This window comes from Patiria miniata, unplaced genomic scaffold (assembly GCF_015706575.1).
Source record: "Patiria miniata isolate m_02_andy unplaced genomic scaffold, ASM1570657v1 HiC_scaffold_6, whole genome shotgun sequence".
Lineage (NCBI taxonomy): Eukaryota > Metazoa > Echinodermata > Asteroidea > Valvatida > Asterinidae > Patiria > Patiria miniata.
In genome coordinates this window covers 12,020,367-12,037,181 of record NW_024037073.1, presented here as the reverse complement: position 1 = coordinate 12,037,181, position 16,815 = coordinate 12,020,367, and the positions used below count along the sequence as shown (strand labels likewise).

General features: G+C 39.3%; 2 protein-coding genes across 3 annotated transcripts in view; both read left to right on the top strand.

Annotated features, from left to right (window-relative positions):
• The first annotated feature begins 3,863 nt into the window (after positions 1-3,863).
• On the top strand, positions 3,864-11,495 carry LOC119742861 (transmembrane emp24 domain-containing protein 10-like). Of its 2 annotated transcripts, none has more exons than XM_038219083.1 (5): positions 3,864-4,196; positions 6,135-6,255; positions 8,152-8,222; positions 8,892-9,018; positions 9,990-11,495. In XM_038219083.1, the coding sequence occupies exons 1-5, from the start codon at positions 3,873-3,875 to the stop codon at positions 10,109-10,111; spliced, it is 765 nt and encodes a 254-aa protein (XP_038075011.1). In that variant the 5' UTR covers positions 3,864-3,872; the 3' UTR covers positions 10,112-11,495. The 2 variants fall into 2 exon arrangements, with proteins under 2 accessions (XP_038075011.1, XP_038075010.1); XM_038219082.1 differs by lacking the exon at positions 6,135-6,255 and adding an exon at positions 6,633-6,753 and having other exon boundaries at positions 3,866-4,196.
• A 3,314-nt stretch (positions 11,496-14,809) lies between these two features.
• Positions 14,810-16,815, top strand: part of LOC119743156 (serine/threonine-protein kinase Nek9-like) — a 41,361-nt gene continuing 39,355 nt past the window's right edge. The window contains exon 1 of the mRNA XM_038219528.1: positions 14,810-14,989. Within this exon, the coding sequence (XP_038075456.1) occupies positions 14,861-14,989 (129 nt within the window). The 5' untranslated portion in view covers positions 14,810-14,860. The remainder of the gene's footprint in view (positions 14,990-16,815) is intronic.

The following is a 16,815-nucleotide window of genomic DNA, read 5'->3' as shown; positions in this document are numbered from 1 at the left end:
ACCGGCAGCCCAAGATGAACCCAACATGGGTCGAATTTTGAATTTAATTTCAATTTATTCATCTATTTCACTTAACCATCTATGTGTACTTGTAAGGGTGGTCTTACTTGGGTCATTTCTTATTTCTTGAACTCTCGATAGTTTTAAATTTTTACCAAAGACAGAAATTATGACTAAGTTGTCAATTTTGGAACACAATTTTTAAATATCTGATAAAACTCTGTACACACATTGATGAACTTCAACTTGAAAGCAAAATATTACAAATTCCAAACCATGCTCAGTATTAAAAGTTTGTGACGTAAAATGCGCTCCATCCAGGAATATTAAATGTGAAGTTTTAATTTGTTTAATCATGTTGTGACCAAGCCCAACAAAATGAAGAAGACGTCGCCAGAGGTACTTTCGAGTAATAGCTTTTTTATAAGATTTGCCAAATGAAAATCAAGGAGTCAACATGTTTGCCCACAAAAACAGCATAAAGATGTCAAAAATTAGTGAACAAAAAAAATGAACTGCAAAGTCTGCTCTTTCTACTGCGTATGAAAAAGTGATACCCATCAGTGAAAACAATTTATAAGATCCAGTCACATTTTACCAGACAGTCTTGATAGTCAAATGTGAGGTACGGTCAACTCTCGTTAATACAAACACTGTTAATACAAATTGCGGTTACAACAAACATAAAGCCTTGGTCCCAACTGTGCATTTATGTGCACAATGAATGGGACTGGCACTCCACTTAATACAAAATTCTGATATAACAAACATTTTGACACAGTCCCGCTGAGATTGTATAAACAGGAGTCGGCTGTATACTCATTAACTACCAAACTCACATTAAATTTGATATCAATCTAATTACGGTAATTTCCACTGTGATCAGGGTCGTGCATAAAACCTTACTTCATACTAGCTGCTGGTACAGTTAAACATTGTGCATTTAGAAAACACACAATCAAAGCAAATACTACAATGCCTCTTGGACTCTGCTATAAATGACAAAGTGTGTGCTTCCAAATGTGTCAGGAATCCAGTTGGAGTTGCATCATTTATCACATCATTTCTCACAGAAGGTCCTCACCAACAAGTCAGGCAGAAGCATATTCCACGCCATCAGCCTTGGACATTTGTCATTGTCCTTGCTTCAGTTTCACGAATGTAGTTACCAAAATGCCTCTGTTAAGTCTCTGTTAAGTCTCTGTTAAGTCTCTATCGCCTCTGAAGGTCACAAGGACCTGATTTTCTTGTGTTCGATGAACAAAACATGGCTCTTCACTGTGGGAAAAATAGAAGAAGCAAAAGTCTCAATTCAACAATGGATAGGCCTAAACAAAAAGAATTGTCAGCTTGTAACCGTTTATAAATGTCACACACATTGTATAAGGTTTACTCTGTTACACAATCCTTGCACCAAACTACTACAATATAAGCCAATTAATATTCCACTTGTGCTGTCAAGGTGAATGTTGAAAGCCCACAATTGACGTCCATTTGTCAGGTGGAAATATGGCTAGATGTTACACTCAGTGGCGTAACTTGGGTTAAACTTCTAGGTGCATCTTGGGGGCATCTGGGGGCTGGGGGTGCACCAATTTGTGAAGGGGGGCACTAGCTGAAGGCAACTGATATATTGTTTTTGTGCAATTCAAGATTTTTAAATGGTGGGGGGCACCCAGGGGGGCACGGACCTTCGCTGGGGGGGGGGGGGGTGCCCTTTGTGCCCCCGTAGTTGCGCCACTGGTTACACTTGGTGCTTTGGTGTTAATATCACACCTTCCAGACATGAATTTTTATTGACATTTGTAAACAGAATGTTAAATTTCTACACTGCTGGTCCAGATTCTTTCAACAAAGCACACAAAGGAATTTAGGACCGACAGATTTAGGCTCAGGGCCTGAGTGTGCAAAGCAACACTGAAATCCAATCGATATTTTCAGCCTAATTGCTGAATTGCTTACCAATGTGGTCATATCTGCGGAGAACCAACTTATCCTTGAGACGGTTTCGCTTTGCTACCATTTCGACCCCCGTTCCTGCTGCACTCCTCAACATAACGAGTATGTTCCTGGCCATAGTTGATAAACAAAAACATTACGATTGGCAGAGCAACTTGCACATAGGTCAAACATTGCAATGAAAAATTATATGAGGGGAGTAACAGTGTGGGAGCCGCAGTTGTGATATCTGTTTATTATTCATTTACAGTTGTGACCTCATGTTGGGATTCGAATTGAACAACAGCAAAAGTATAACCATTCAGATTTTGGACATTCTTTTTCTTAAATAATTCTTAGCTCCAACAAGAAAACATGATCTGCAAAGGTTCGAAGAAATTTCCCCAAACTTTCAAAACATGCATGTTATAGAAATGGTGAATCTTAATACAATGGTAACTTTATATAATTAAACTTTGGAGAGTGAACATCAGAAACCTCATCAAATGCATTTAATGACTTCTCTATTGAGGATTTTGAAGCGAAACTCATTAAAATAACTACGTGACTGTTTATAGGATACAAGATCTCCTGAAAATCAGTAATGCAAATATCTTGAGATATACTTACTTGCTCTTTGCCACTGATAAAAACAAGAGAAAAGAAAGAAATAAAATGTTAGCAGTTATGTCTGGACATGAGAAATTATGTTCATTCTGCAGGCTTGAAAATCTAGCACATGAACCATAGTTTGCCATATATAAATCCACACTCTTGACAAGTCTTGTAAATTCTCGCTAAAATGTAATTTATGAAACTATGATTGCAAAGCTCAAATAAGGTTCATAAATTTGGGACCCATGCAGTGAATGTGTTTTTTCCAGTGGGGGTTGATTTTAATTTGCTAATTGGGGGGGGGGGGGGGGGGGGGGGGGAGAGGGCGAAAATCATTCTACACCAGATGGCGTTGTTTATAAAGTTGTTTATAGATCTGCAACATAAGTTTTATGAGGGCTTATCAACTGCCCCCCCCCCTCCCTTCCATCCCCCCCCCCCCCCCCCCCCCCCAATTTTGCAATGTCTGGGAAAGTTTCAATACATGCAAGATCTGCAAGATGAATTGCATATCGGGGAACTCATTCCTTCAAATTAATACCCATACTTCTACCAAATGCGTGATCGAGTCAATTGAATCTGAGTATGCATTGCATGGTATAGTTGGCAAAGCATCGGGAAACATCACATTAACTGACTGACTGGTGTCAGTTCATCATGTAAAACATTGTCTGCGCTGCAGTATCCACACTGCACTGTACGCCATTGCGCGGTGAGCTACGAACGTGGCGCGATCTTGTACTTTCTCGTTGCTCCACGTGGTCCATGAGGCCAACGTTATGTAGTATTTTGTAAATAAACTAGGCCATTAACTGACGTTTTAGTAACGTTACAAAAGCCCGACTTACATCTGCAAAGTGACACAAACATTTTGACGAGCGTGTTGGATACCGAATGCAACTTGATTCTGTTGAACTCGTGAAAATTAGATGAACTGCTTTAAAAATGTTTTAGTGATTTTAGTTGATTTAGGAACCAGACTAGACTGATTCCACTATTTTGAAACCGAGGTTGAAAGCAGAATCTGGGAACGTTCCAGCCTCGTCCCCAGTGCTTACTTTATTTCCAACGTTGTTTCAGGTAGTGGTGGGCGCGTACTGCTCAACACCCTGGAGACGAGGTTGGGGAACGATCAGCCTCTAGTTCAGTCTAGCATCCAAACTGATGGTGACAATTTGCCACATATAAACAATTTAATAGGGTGGGTACCAGACGATACATCTCGCTGTCGCGTTAACGCACTGAATGCCACGTATCCTTTATTGCAAGTCTGCAATGCATGCGTTTGCATAGCGCATTGTCAATGCACATTGCAGTACATGCAGAACCGGGCACTGCCACTGCCATTAGTTCGGCTACAACATCTGGACCGTCGTTCTTTTAATTTTTATGGACATTTCCGAATCAAAGAACCAACCAACGACACCGAAATACAGTTAATGCTGATTCTAAAAATGAATGCAACTTGGTTATTAGCAGCGCTTTTGGCCGTGCTGAGTTGCACGGTAACGCAAGTTCTCTGTTTGTCGTTCATGCTGCCACCAAACGTAAAGAAGTGCCTTCAGGAAGAGATACATAAAGACGTTCTAGTGACTGGAGACTATAAACTGAGTGGAGCACCTGGTCACAAAACCTTGCTTCTCGTAAGTATTGTTAAATACTTCTACTACTATGTGATATAGTCCCATAAAGTGGGCCCACCACTGGACTTCTACCTCCGTCAAAACAGTGAACCTGGCTTTTTCAAGTTCTTGAGAGTTGAGTTTGAAATAAGTGTAGGCTACAGTGTCATGATGAGTATCATGTGTAGACTGTTTTTAACTTGGAACTACATCATGTATCACTTTGGAGGTCGGCATCTTACCTAGTTACTGAGCTGGAACCATGGTAATCGTGTAGTTTAGGACACCTCATCATGTTCATAAATCAAAACCCTGCCCTTTTTCCAGTGTCCACAAAATTAAGCTAGCTGATTTTCAACGTGTTATCTTAGCGAACTATGTATTTAGATGATTCCAAACACATTAAGTGACTTTTCCTGCTTGTATCATTGCCAAATGTTTAGGTCTTTACTAGTATTACGTCCCAAACATAAATGATAATGTCTTTTCGTTCTCAAATATGGGAACGGGGGTACTACACGATTAGCAGAACCAATTATCATCTACACATGTAACATGTCTAGTTATTCTGTATTTTTGTACACATTTGAATGGAATATTGGATTTTCTTGAGGTCATGGAGCAATTGACCTATCGCCGTTTGCGAGTTAGCCACGCTCCTTAGACAACCCTATGGAGTTTTTGTTTTGTACACTTAGTTTTGTTTGTCTCAGATTTTGCGCATTCCGCGTCCATTTGTATATCATGTAATTGGACAATATTTCACAAGCTGTGTTGACGCAATTCTAACGCGATTCTACCATGATAGGTCAATTGGCAAATTGTGGAATGCAGTCGACATTAAGTTAGGTGGCAAAGGTTTGACTGAAAACACAGGTCACATAAGCGATTCGGTACAATTTCCAATAGGAGATGAAAATGTATCATTTGTAAGCACTTAGTTGTGTGCAGAGTGTCAAACACTAAACAGGGCCTATATTTGTTTCAGAATCACTCAAATGTAATTTATCAAATCAAAAATGAAATTATATGTGTGATTTATGCATCTATAGTTTATAAAATATAGGCTTATGATAATTTTTTTTCTTTCAAATTAAGTGACCTGTTCTGTCAAAAGCAGACGCTTCTGGGCAGGGGTTGAAGTTGAGATAGGGCCAAAAAAATGCTGTGGGGGTGATTTTTATCGATTTTCAAATTTTTGCATATTTGGAATCCTGAACATGTCTAAAATATATTATAAAAGTTTGAAACCCTAATTTGAACTCAACATATACTATTTTTGATGATTTTGATAAGGTACATGTATATGTATTTGAACACGTGTGGTCTAGTGGTGGAGCACAGGATTCGTGATCGAGAGGTTGTGGGTTCGAACCCCACCGTGGCCATGGGTGTTGTGCCCTTGAGTAAGGCACTTCACCTCAATTACTCCTCTCAACCCAGGTGTTAAATGGGTACCGGCATTGTTCAATGCTGGGAAGGTAACAGACTCGCTGTGGAGGAGGTGTGGCAATCCCCCCACAGCAGCATATGAGTCTGGCCCAATCGCTAATTAAAGAGAGATGGGCACTCCGTTCCTGTGAATACAGGTTCGTCCCCTTTACTTTTTTACTTACATGTATATCAGTTAAAGAAATAACTGTTTTGTGACGTTCGTGGCCATTTTCTCCGTTTTCTACTTTTCGACACAATGAACTTCAAAATAGAATAATTCTGCCCAGGAATGACCGGTTTCAAAAATTAAACTACCTATTAAAAGGAAAAAGAACATATGTTAACAATATGTAAAAAATATCATTTTCGACTTTATGCCCAGAAAAGTCTGATTTTGACAGAACAGGTTTTGACAGATACTATCTGTCGTGCATAGTGCCATTTAGGCTGAGTCCCTATGCATGTGCAGTATATGGTTTCACTTGATTGAGGTTGTGATGTACCATATCATTGTGACACAAACAGGTCAAAGACGATAAAGGTCATATCCTGTACCAGAAAGATGATGCCCAGTTTGGGAAATTTGCCTTTACAACAGATGTATACGCGGTGTGTGACATCTGCTTTATAACCAATCTGCCACGAGGTTAGTGGTCGCAGATTCGCATGGTTACCGTACCTCGGAGCAGTCGAGGCATCATCGGGGTCCATCATCGTCTGTTCAATATCAAATCAAACCAAATGGTTGCACATCCGCATGGCATTTATAAAACCTGGAACAGTTATTTTGTATGTTAGAAATGTTAGAATCATTCATGAAATAACAACCAGACATGAATCTCAAGAATATTTTGCTTCCGGTGTGCCATGTGACCATTGAGCTCATTTGGTTTGATTTTGATTATGTGCTAATCATCTGTTTTGCGTTTAATAGAATTAGCTTATTCATCGCAGTTTTGCTCCTTTTTTTCTCATTTCACTCTTCCTTTTTTTTGTCTTCACACTTGCCTGCATGAAATATAGGTCAGTGATAGTAAAGGTCACATTCTGTATACAAAGGATGATGCAGTAGAGGGCAAGTTTGCATTCACCTCAGATGACTATGATACATTTGAGATATGTTTCACAACACACCTGCCTGCTGGTGAGTCTTAAGAATGCACGTTGAGCATTCTGTCTTTTTATGGGACACTTCAAGAAAAAACGGCTAATGTCACCTTTATTATTTCTGCCATGTGGCATGTGTTCATGTACATGTATAAGTGGTCTAGCTCGTAATTGTACTGATTGTCATTTAATATAGCTCCATCCAGGCATGCTATCGATTTTAGCGAGTGTTCGGATAATCCATCACGGGGTAGTTGCTTTGTACATTAGCTTGCACAGTGGGTTCTCCATTGAAGGGGGCCACGCGAGTTTTCACGTTCCCGGATTCGTCTATATAGGCACTTCTTTTATCATCACTTTTTTTACCAATTGTCAGCAAACCTATGTAGTGCATGAACATAAATTTACGTAATACTTACGCAGGATTTTATTTATTGGAAGAAAATGTCCAGTTTTCCATTTCAGGAAATCCTGAAAATGTTCCGTTTTTACCATGATAGCAATGAGAGAAAAAAGTATGCTTCCTGTTTTATCATGTGCATCATAAACGTACGTGAAGTAGATGTTAATTGAAAATAATTTGCAGTTGACATCCACTTACGTACATAAATTGGGTAAAAAAAAAAATCCCTTCAAATAATTTGGCTTCAAAATTTCAATGAGCAAAACCACCAGAAGCTGTTCATAATGCTTTGACTCAACAATAGTGTACACTGTTTATAAAAAATAATAATACCGTTTCAAAAAAGGAATTCAGTGAAATCTGAATCTGGTCCGTATCCCAGTAAAGCAGAAAATTGTAGCACAAGTTCAGGATCTCATGATGGATTTTTTTTCTTCACCATTTCGTTGCACAATTGCATGAATGTAATGGCATGTTTACTATCATAGAACAAATGATATGCTTGCATTTGCTGCATGCAACATTACTAGCAATTTACTTAAGGTGCTACATGTATAGCCATATCAACATACATTGTACATAAGAATCATCTGCATGTGCGAGCATGACAATTACTTACAGTACAGGCACATGCATGGAAGAAGCCACAGAAGCTACAGAAATTGTTTTAAAGTGCAAAATGTGTACGTATGTATGTATACATAAATGTATCATGTATTACACAGGTGTACTTAGGCAAAAGTCCATCAATTTCAAAGAGAGTGAAGTCAAAGATCAACCTACATCTGAAATATATATGAAAATTGAGTTTACACTGTCATGGTGCCTTTCCATTGAATAAGCCATTTATTGATTTAAAAAAAAAAGCTTTCTCAAAAGTTTTGTTAGGATAATTTATTGTGTAGATTCTGCCATTAAAAGCTTAAAAAGCAGTTATATAAGTGATTGTTTTACTTTTATTTTTTACTAAACAATTTACTAAACTCCATTTCCGCCCTTTTTTGTTTGTTTTTGCGTCAATTAAATATTCAGGAATGAGAGGAGCAGACCGTGAGGTATATCTCAATGTCAAACGTGGTGTGGAAGCCAAGAGCTATGAAGACGTAAGTTTTTTCTTAACTGTACATCCTGGAAAAAAAAAAGAAAACTATGTTTTATTTTTTTTTCACAACCTCATTTTCAAGAACTCAGTTGCCAACTATCAGGTGACTATTTCAGAATATATGTTAAATCACAATGTTGATTTCAAAAAAATCAACTGGTATCTATATAGCATTTGTTCATTTGCCATATTGTTTTGTTCTCAGTTGAACATTTGTTTTATGTGCCTGCGTTTTAGTCTGACACACCCTGTTAAAATAGACATTAGACATAATGACATCACACTTTGTTTACATGTGCGCTTTCATATGGGAAGTTGTTGGTTCTCTTCCCCACCTTGCTCCCAAAAGAAAGTGCACATCATGTAAACAAAGCATCACATAAATATGTTTCAGGCCTATCCAGTTCATTAGTTAAAACGTCATACACGCGTGCACCACTGATTACTAGCACCCATTGGATAAATGCTCGAGTTGCGTTAACTTCCAGTTCCATTCGTACTATGCTACACCGTGTGAAGTACGCATGGTTGAGTTGATATGATGTCACACTAACGAACCGGATTGCAATCTTATAGCATCTATTTTTTACAATATTGGATCGTGTGTACATTGATGTTTCCATTTCTTCAAATCAAATTGGTGCTTACCTATGCAAATTTATCTATGCAGATTGCTAAATCAGAAGCACTGAAACCGATGGAGGTTGAGCTGCGGCGTTTGGAGGATCTGTCAGAAGCCATAGTCAATGACTTTGCATACATGAAGGCCAGGGAAGAAGAGATGAGAGATACAAATGGTAAGATATATGAGTTTTTACTCTGACAGCCCCTTTCACACTACAAAATCTCTGGCTAATCTTGGGGGTACTTACAATTTGTCCTGGGTTTATGGGAGCATTCACATGCCCTGCCCCGGGGTAAGAGTGGAGTGTCATGGCCTAGCGGTTAAGAGCACCGCACCGGACTCTTGCTCTGGTGTTTGAGAGGCAGCAGAATGTGGGTTTGAGCTCGGGTCTGGACACTTGTGCCCTTAAGCAAGGCACTTAACCTTGCTTCGTCCTTCAGATGGGACGTAAAGCCGTAGGTCTGTGTGTTGTGTAATGCAATGCACGTAAAAGAACCCAGTAACACTTATCGCTAAGAGAAGGGGTTTGCCCTGGTGTTTCTGGCATCCTGTTAAAACTCCCCTGCTGAGTATTTAGGAGAAGAACCAACAAAGTACCAAGACAAAAAGTTACCCCGTTACCCCAGGGTTTGGCAACCCTGCTCAGCAGCAGTACGGACACATGCAGTGCACCTAGGGCATGCTTAACATGGGTTTTGGAAACTTGGGGAGAACGAAACATGTGGGGAAAAGAAGGCGGGGATAGGGAACGCCGGTTACAAAAAGCTAAACACAGGACAAAAAATCTATGGGTTAAGCAGTTAAAGTGCAAAAAAAGGGTAGAATATAAATGAAGCGACAAATATCCGTTTCCTTTATCTAATAACATGTACTTTTAGTTGACGGCCCACCTATTTGTAGCATATAGGTCTGGGCTGTGTTTATTTTAAAAGAGATTTCCACGAACTTCCGAAATCACAATCCATTGCTACAGTAACTTCATGAATAAAGAATGAGTTTTTTACTCATATATTGATTTGCTTGTATCCACTACTCCATATGAGTGTTCTGGTGCTTGCTTTTCCTTCTCACAAAAATCTTGTGAAAGAAATTGAAACTTTCCATAAAAGTGTAACATTATATGTTTTTGCTTTTATTTGACAGAATCCACCAATACAAGAGTTCTGTATTTCAGCATCTTTTCCATGGTTTGTCTGCTTAGTCTGGCGACATGGCAAGTCTTCTATCTCAGACGCTATTTCAAATCAAAGAAGCTCATCGAGTAATCAATTTCCTTTGCTTTATCCTTCAGAATTTTGTGGATTAACTGGTTTTTTGAGTTTTTTGAGTTTTGACAGGTAAATTTTTTCTTCTCGGCAATGTACAGTTTATTCTGTCCTTTTCTTCAATTTTAACAATATAAGTTATCCCGGGAGCGCGAGTGGAACACGGAATAATGTAGTGCGTCTGTGTTCCACATACCACAAAGCCGAAGGCTGAGTGGTATTTGGGACACAGACGTACTACATTTTCCGTGTTCCACGAGCCCGAGCGCGATAACGAATTTATCTTCAAGCAAACTTGACGCACAGTAAAGATGGAACTAGCACGCTTTACGTGAACCTTTTAGCGGTTTAACGCATGCAGCTGAAATGTCGCTTGCATCTTGGAACAACGCAATACGCAGGGTGCGATATGGACCTTGTTGTTGCCATGGATTGACCAATCAGGATCGAGGATACAAGTTTGCTTGAAGATAAATACCATTATACCAACTGAACAGATATTATTTCATCAAGCACAAGTTGCGGAACTCATATTCTCATTTCTTATCCATCAGTGTGAAAGTCATTCAACTTGTTTACATCATCATAAGTGTAGGAAAATTTAAAAAATCAGTTGGCTGTTTAAAAAAAAAAAAAAAAAAAGTTTAGTTCTACATGTACACGTACATGTATATAAAGTCTGTTCATGTAATTTATGATTACGTACTGTTGCTTCTTTATTTGATTTGAACGTCAATGTTTTACATTTATGTTATTATGGATGTGCATGTACAACATGTACATGTTTGTAACAATTTGTTGAATGTCATGTCCGTTGGTTACTTTTCAAGTCTCAATTACATTGTTATTTAAGGTCCTTATTAAGGATGTGACTTTGCGGTTAATTTTGTAAACATTTATAGCATAAATTTTAAGAAATGTTTAAATGTTTAACCATTCACAATAGCCGATGCTAGTCCATTATATATCAGACTGGCATGATTGACATGATAAATCAACAATGATTGACATCATAAATAGCGGGCAGTCATTGAAAAAGTAAAAACCTCTCTGTGTGTACCCTGAATGTAATCAAGTGCTTTGGTGCTTCTAAGGTTTTGCGAATTAAATAGGTTTGAAAACATGGATATGTTGAACTCTAAGGAAGATCGCATGAATGTGGTTTCGTTTAAACGTTTTAGAAAATTTGTAAATGGATTTAGAATTTTGTTTGTTTAAACATTATGGTAGCATTGTCTTTCTTTGGTGGGTTAAAAACAACCTGTGCAGAGATTGTGGTGCCTTGTTTTTCAATGTCAAGCTTCTGCTGTACTTGTTGTAAACAGTTGTTTAACAATCAAACAAATAAGTGAAAATGGTTGCATGCCAGTTGTATCCAACACAAAATGAGCCTGAATTCACCAGAGGGACATTGCACTTTCGAGTAAAAGAAATCTTGCACAATGGAAGTCATTACAAGCTGTCAATGTTTTCAGCCACACTTGGTGAAACTAAAATGGGAATCTAAGTATGCTCTTTCTAACTCACATGAGACACTAAGCTGAAGTAAAATGTCACGGGTTCTCTTCACATAAATATACATGTACACAAATACCAACCGCGTGATTTTTACTTGTCCTGTTCAGTGACATTTACATGGCTGAACAAGTTCCTTTCATTTTTTGCCTTCGTTTTTTTTAAAGTCACATTTACATTTAAATTGAATGTTAACTTTGTTGCAGTGGTGATCAAGTAAATTTTAAAAAGCATCTGGTTTCAGGAAAATGCAGTTTTGTATGTGTCAAATAGAATTAAAAGTTAAAAAACCAAATTTATGAACATACACTGTGTACATGTAGATGTATCAAAGTCAGAGTTGGGACCTTTTACCTTTTCCAGATGAGAAAAAGACCAATGAAATTGTTCTTTACTGATAATGTTTCTTTTCTTAAAAGGATTTAATGCTTTGCGTGATTTTTGAGGGTACAATTAGGTAGAGTTTTTGCTTGTGAAGTAGTATTTGTTCTCGGAACCAACAACTCTTTTTAGAGATACATTTAGTCACTTCACAGGGGTTTTCCTTTTCTTTACTCTATTTTGGGTGTTGGATAATGCTAGGGGATTTTGGGGTGTTTTTTTCTAAACATTTAGTACGTATTTCAGTAAATCAACTGGACAAAAGTGATTCAGATATTTGAATATAGCCATGTGATGTGCTGTACCTTTACACAGTAGTAAAAGAAGAAAACACTGTGATTGATGGAATTTAAAAAAAAAACTTACATGTTCATGTATATATTACACAATTGTTTAGTAGCTTTTACAAGTAGCAGTACCATACAGGTAGTTTTATGGCAATAACCAATTGCAAACACTGTTTAAGTGTTGGTATTCTCTGTAATAGATTTTTTTGTTAGAATGTTCTTGATGAATGTACCCCACAACAGAACCTTTTTTCCCGCCAACATCGTTTTTAGCAGTCAAAAACTGATCGTATGCTTCATTGAATTAGGCCCCCCAAAAAAGTCTCCGGTTTCTGGTATGCGCGCGCGTCGCCGTAGCCATGCGCGTCGGCAAAATGAAATTTTTTTTTTCAATGAAAGATGATGTCTCAAAACCGCCAAACTCACTGGTTTGACTGGAATCCTGCTGCTGCACAATTTTAACGTGTTTTTAGATGGCGTTATGGTCAAGAATAAGCTTTATGTGGCCTCTCTGGACTCCCATATATTTGCACTAAGTTTAGTCGGGCACCATTTGCAGTCATCAGCCGACATTTGAAGCAACAAAATCAGGTAAAAAAAAAAAAAAAGCCGCGTCGCCGCACCACTTTTTGGGCATGCTCCATACCAGAAACCGGAGACTTTTTTTGGCCTTGGGGACTGGATGCTCGGTTCATGTTAACTTTGGCCGACAAATTGGCAGAATTTATAGTGACACTTTGCAACTGCATGTTCAAGTACAACATTGGTCAAGCAACCGAAGTACAGTGTTGCTGCAGTGACCATTGGTTCTGCTGTCAAGTTGAATTCTCGCTCAATGCATTTGCATCACAGACTCGTGGCTCATCTGTAACAAGAATCCCTGGATTTATGACGAAATGTTTGAATAGGAGTTTGTATAAATTGACTTTGACAAATTTTTGAATAAACATTTCTTTTCAGATGACTTTTGTTGTAAGGTGTATTTTTAATGTGTGGTACGTCTTACAGTCAGTCGGATTTGTGAAACATAAAAAAAACCGAGAGAGAGAAGAAGAAAAAGGGCAAAATGAGCTCCCTGGCCCTGGGCGTCAAATGAGGTCCAGCCCCATCCTTATTTTGCAACTACCAGCTCTGGCCAGTTGACCCCCTCCGATCCCCGAAATTTGGTTCTTGTTTATTGCAACCTTGAATTTCCCGTAAAAAAAAAAAAGTGGAGTAGAAGAACCGCGGAACACACAAAAATTGCGGGCGGCTGATGACGCAGCTCGTGTAAGATAAGAAGTGCTATATGCCCAATGGGAACGGCACTTTGTTGCTGAGTACAGCAACTTTTGCTTTTTAGGTTTTGCCTCTTCTTCTTGACTTGATTTTTTTATCTGTATTTTTTTAAATATCTTTTGTGAATTACCACGAAGAGGAAATAATTGTTACCTGATACAAAAATGGAGGTCGATCATGTTCCCAGGGAAGTACTGGGTCGGGGGGGGGGGGTCCCAGACCCGACTTTCATCACTTATGGTGTCGCTGCGAAATCCATTGACAATTTGTACTGTTATACTTTGATAAACTTGCTATAAGAAACCTCAACAACTTTAATGGCCTGACTTAAAAGTAATTAGTATCCATAGAAATTGTCCAAAGCATGTATCAGGCATGCGACTGTTAGAATTTTAAAAAGAAATTGAGGAATACCAAGCTGTACAAAACTTGATGCCGGCAGTGTTTTTATCTTTATTTGTTTTGTGGTGGCACAGTTTGAAGAGATTAATGACGAATTCCGTGATCCGGGAGAAAAGCTAGTTGCATGCCTGTTGATGCAGCGCACTTGACGGAGCAAATCTCAGATAGATGTTAACGTCTATGATAGCACCTCCAGCATTCGCTCCAATTATCGGCGACGGGCACGTGTGTTAAAGTTGCTTTTCCCATGCTCTTCAACAAATCTTCAACTTTTATGATTTATTCCATCTTTTACTACATTTTGAGCGTTTTTTAAAAGGAGATTACATGTATTTTATAGGCACAAATACTTGTTTTGGAGCGGGAACCAGCCTTGTCATGGGCTGCAATTAATTTCGAAATTAGCCCTTTTGGGCGTCGCCATGATTTTTTTTCTAGAGGGGGGCAAAGAACATCTTCCCCCCCAAATCACTATATTTTCCCGATCGAGGGTGGGAGGCACATTTTTATGTCTCCCCAACCCATTAAATTAAATATAATTTCGCGCATGTCCCCCCCCCCTTTTTCTTTTTTTTTCTTTTGACGGAAGCGCCCCCCCCCCCTTGAGACGCCCATGCCCTTATAGTAAACACGGTTGGCTCATTTTATTTTTATAATTTTAATACATGTCCCATTCAAACGTAAATACAGCTGTATCGCTAGAAAAATAGCAATTTTAGAAAGAATCTATTCTAGGCCTCTACTTTTTTCGGGATGAAGCGTACGTACGTCGGTCAGTCTTTGTCGCCGTTGAGGGCGTAATACTTGTGCACGGGAGTACGACGACATGGACGAGAGTGCAGTGCACAGTGCAGTGAAACGCGAACACTACCGATGTCGGGGAAAGATGGGGGACTTGTCTACAAAATCTAACGCAAGTTCAGTGTCTGAATCTGCCCAAGAAGAGCGCTACAATCATGTCAAGGTCCTGGGAAAAGGCGCATTTGGTGAAGCGGTTCTTTACAATAAAACGGAGGTACGAAATCAGTCATATTACATGAGTCCGGTCCGATGGATTGACACATCGAGCATTGTCGAGTGCCTTATACTACTAGGCCGATTTTGGGTCAACTCTAGCCCGACTGCGTCTGGCCGTACAGTACTATCGCAAGCTCTGTAGTACGGCCAGACGCCCGATGCTTCCAAAAAGACTGAATTTTTTTGGCCGCCGATGTAGCGATTTTGCTACATCTTTCGATCGCGATTATCTTTTCATCCAGGACACAAATTTCCAAAGTTAAGGTTCGTAGTCGTAGAGCAACTCATACCTTTTCGAAAAAAACGTTCTTTGGTCTCAATATTTTCATCCATCTGGCCACAAGACGAATTTCAGTCATCAGATTCCACAAATATCGTCCCCCATGCGATCCCCCATGCGATTTCAAAATGGCGGCCGCGCTGTAATGTATGCATTAGGCGAGCGCGCTTGGGCAAGATAATGAATATGCATCATAGTTTATGACGTATGTCGGACACTCAGCGCGGCTGGCCATACAAACACGAGGTCATGAATAGCCTTGACCAAGGCTATCAGCTTGTTCCCATATGAGCTTGTTCCCGCTACCGCACACCGCGCGCGCAGCAACACAATGTTGTACTATACCGTTAGCCCCAACGACCCTTGCGTGTGCTTTATGTGCATGTACATACGCCCCACACTCACTTCCGCAAACAGCCGTACAGTAAGTCGAGGCAGAAGATAGCCTTGACGCAACCGTGTATGCTGAATATGATAATTATACGCGGACTACGCGCTATGGTAAATAGTCTTCTCTCATTGGATAACGACTGACAAAAATATGAATATTTATTAAATTGCATAATACGACTAAAGGTTTATAAACCAGACGGCCTGTGGTAACAATAATTATTGTAAAACACCCCCTTAAAATCTTAAATAATAGTAGAATAATATTTATAAAGTTACACATAGTTTGGGTCGAAAATGAAATGAAAAGGATGAAAAATTAGATGGCAAACGGTACAAATCCGCACGCCGGCAAAAACGATGTCACCATGCACAGAGGCCACGTTGGGGCCGTCCACTGTAGGCACCGGCCCGGCTGGCGCCATGCAGTGAGACACGCTGCGCTTTCACGTTCAGCGGCCAAAAAAGCGCTCACACTATTGAGTATATATCTACCGCTGACTTTTGGGGGGGGGGGGGGGGGGGGGTATCTCTCCTTCAGCAAACTTATTCTGTAAGACTGATTTTAACTTGTATGAACAACTTGTAAGTTATATGTCGTATGTACGACAAATATATCGACAGGGTACGACATATTTCGACAGGGTACGACTAATATCATCGACGGGGTACGACATATATGTCGACAGGGTATGACATATCAAACATATGACATAATGTCGACAGGTGCCGGTACGACATATATGTCGTGCATAAGTCGAGTCGACAGGGTATGATATATGTCGCATACGACAAAGTCGTATATATAAGTACAACTTAATATCTCGTGTGTACAAAATATGAATTGTAACTCGTATGTTCGACTTGTTTGTCGATTATGTCGTACATACGTATCTACGACTTACATGTTGTACGTATGTCGTAGGTACGACATACGATTCATATGTACGCGTTAAAATACATGTGTCGTACGTATGAGATGTACATGTATGTTGCACATGGTACGAATTCAGGGAGAGTTTTTTTTTCACCATGTACCTGACAGTTTCGTATATTTCCATCCCGAAGTCAATAGCTCGTTTCTTGCACCTAATTCATACGGGTGCTTATAGATACGAGTTAACCTGCATTCGATTAAATGGGTACGATTTGAC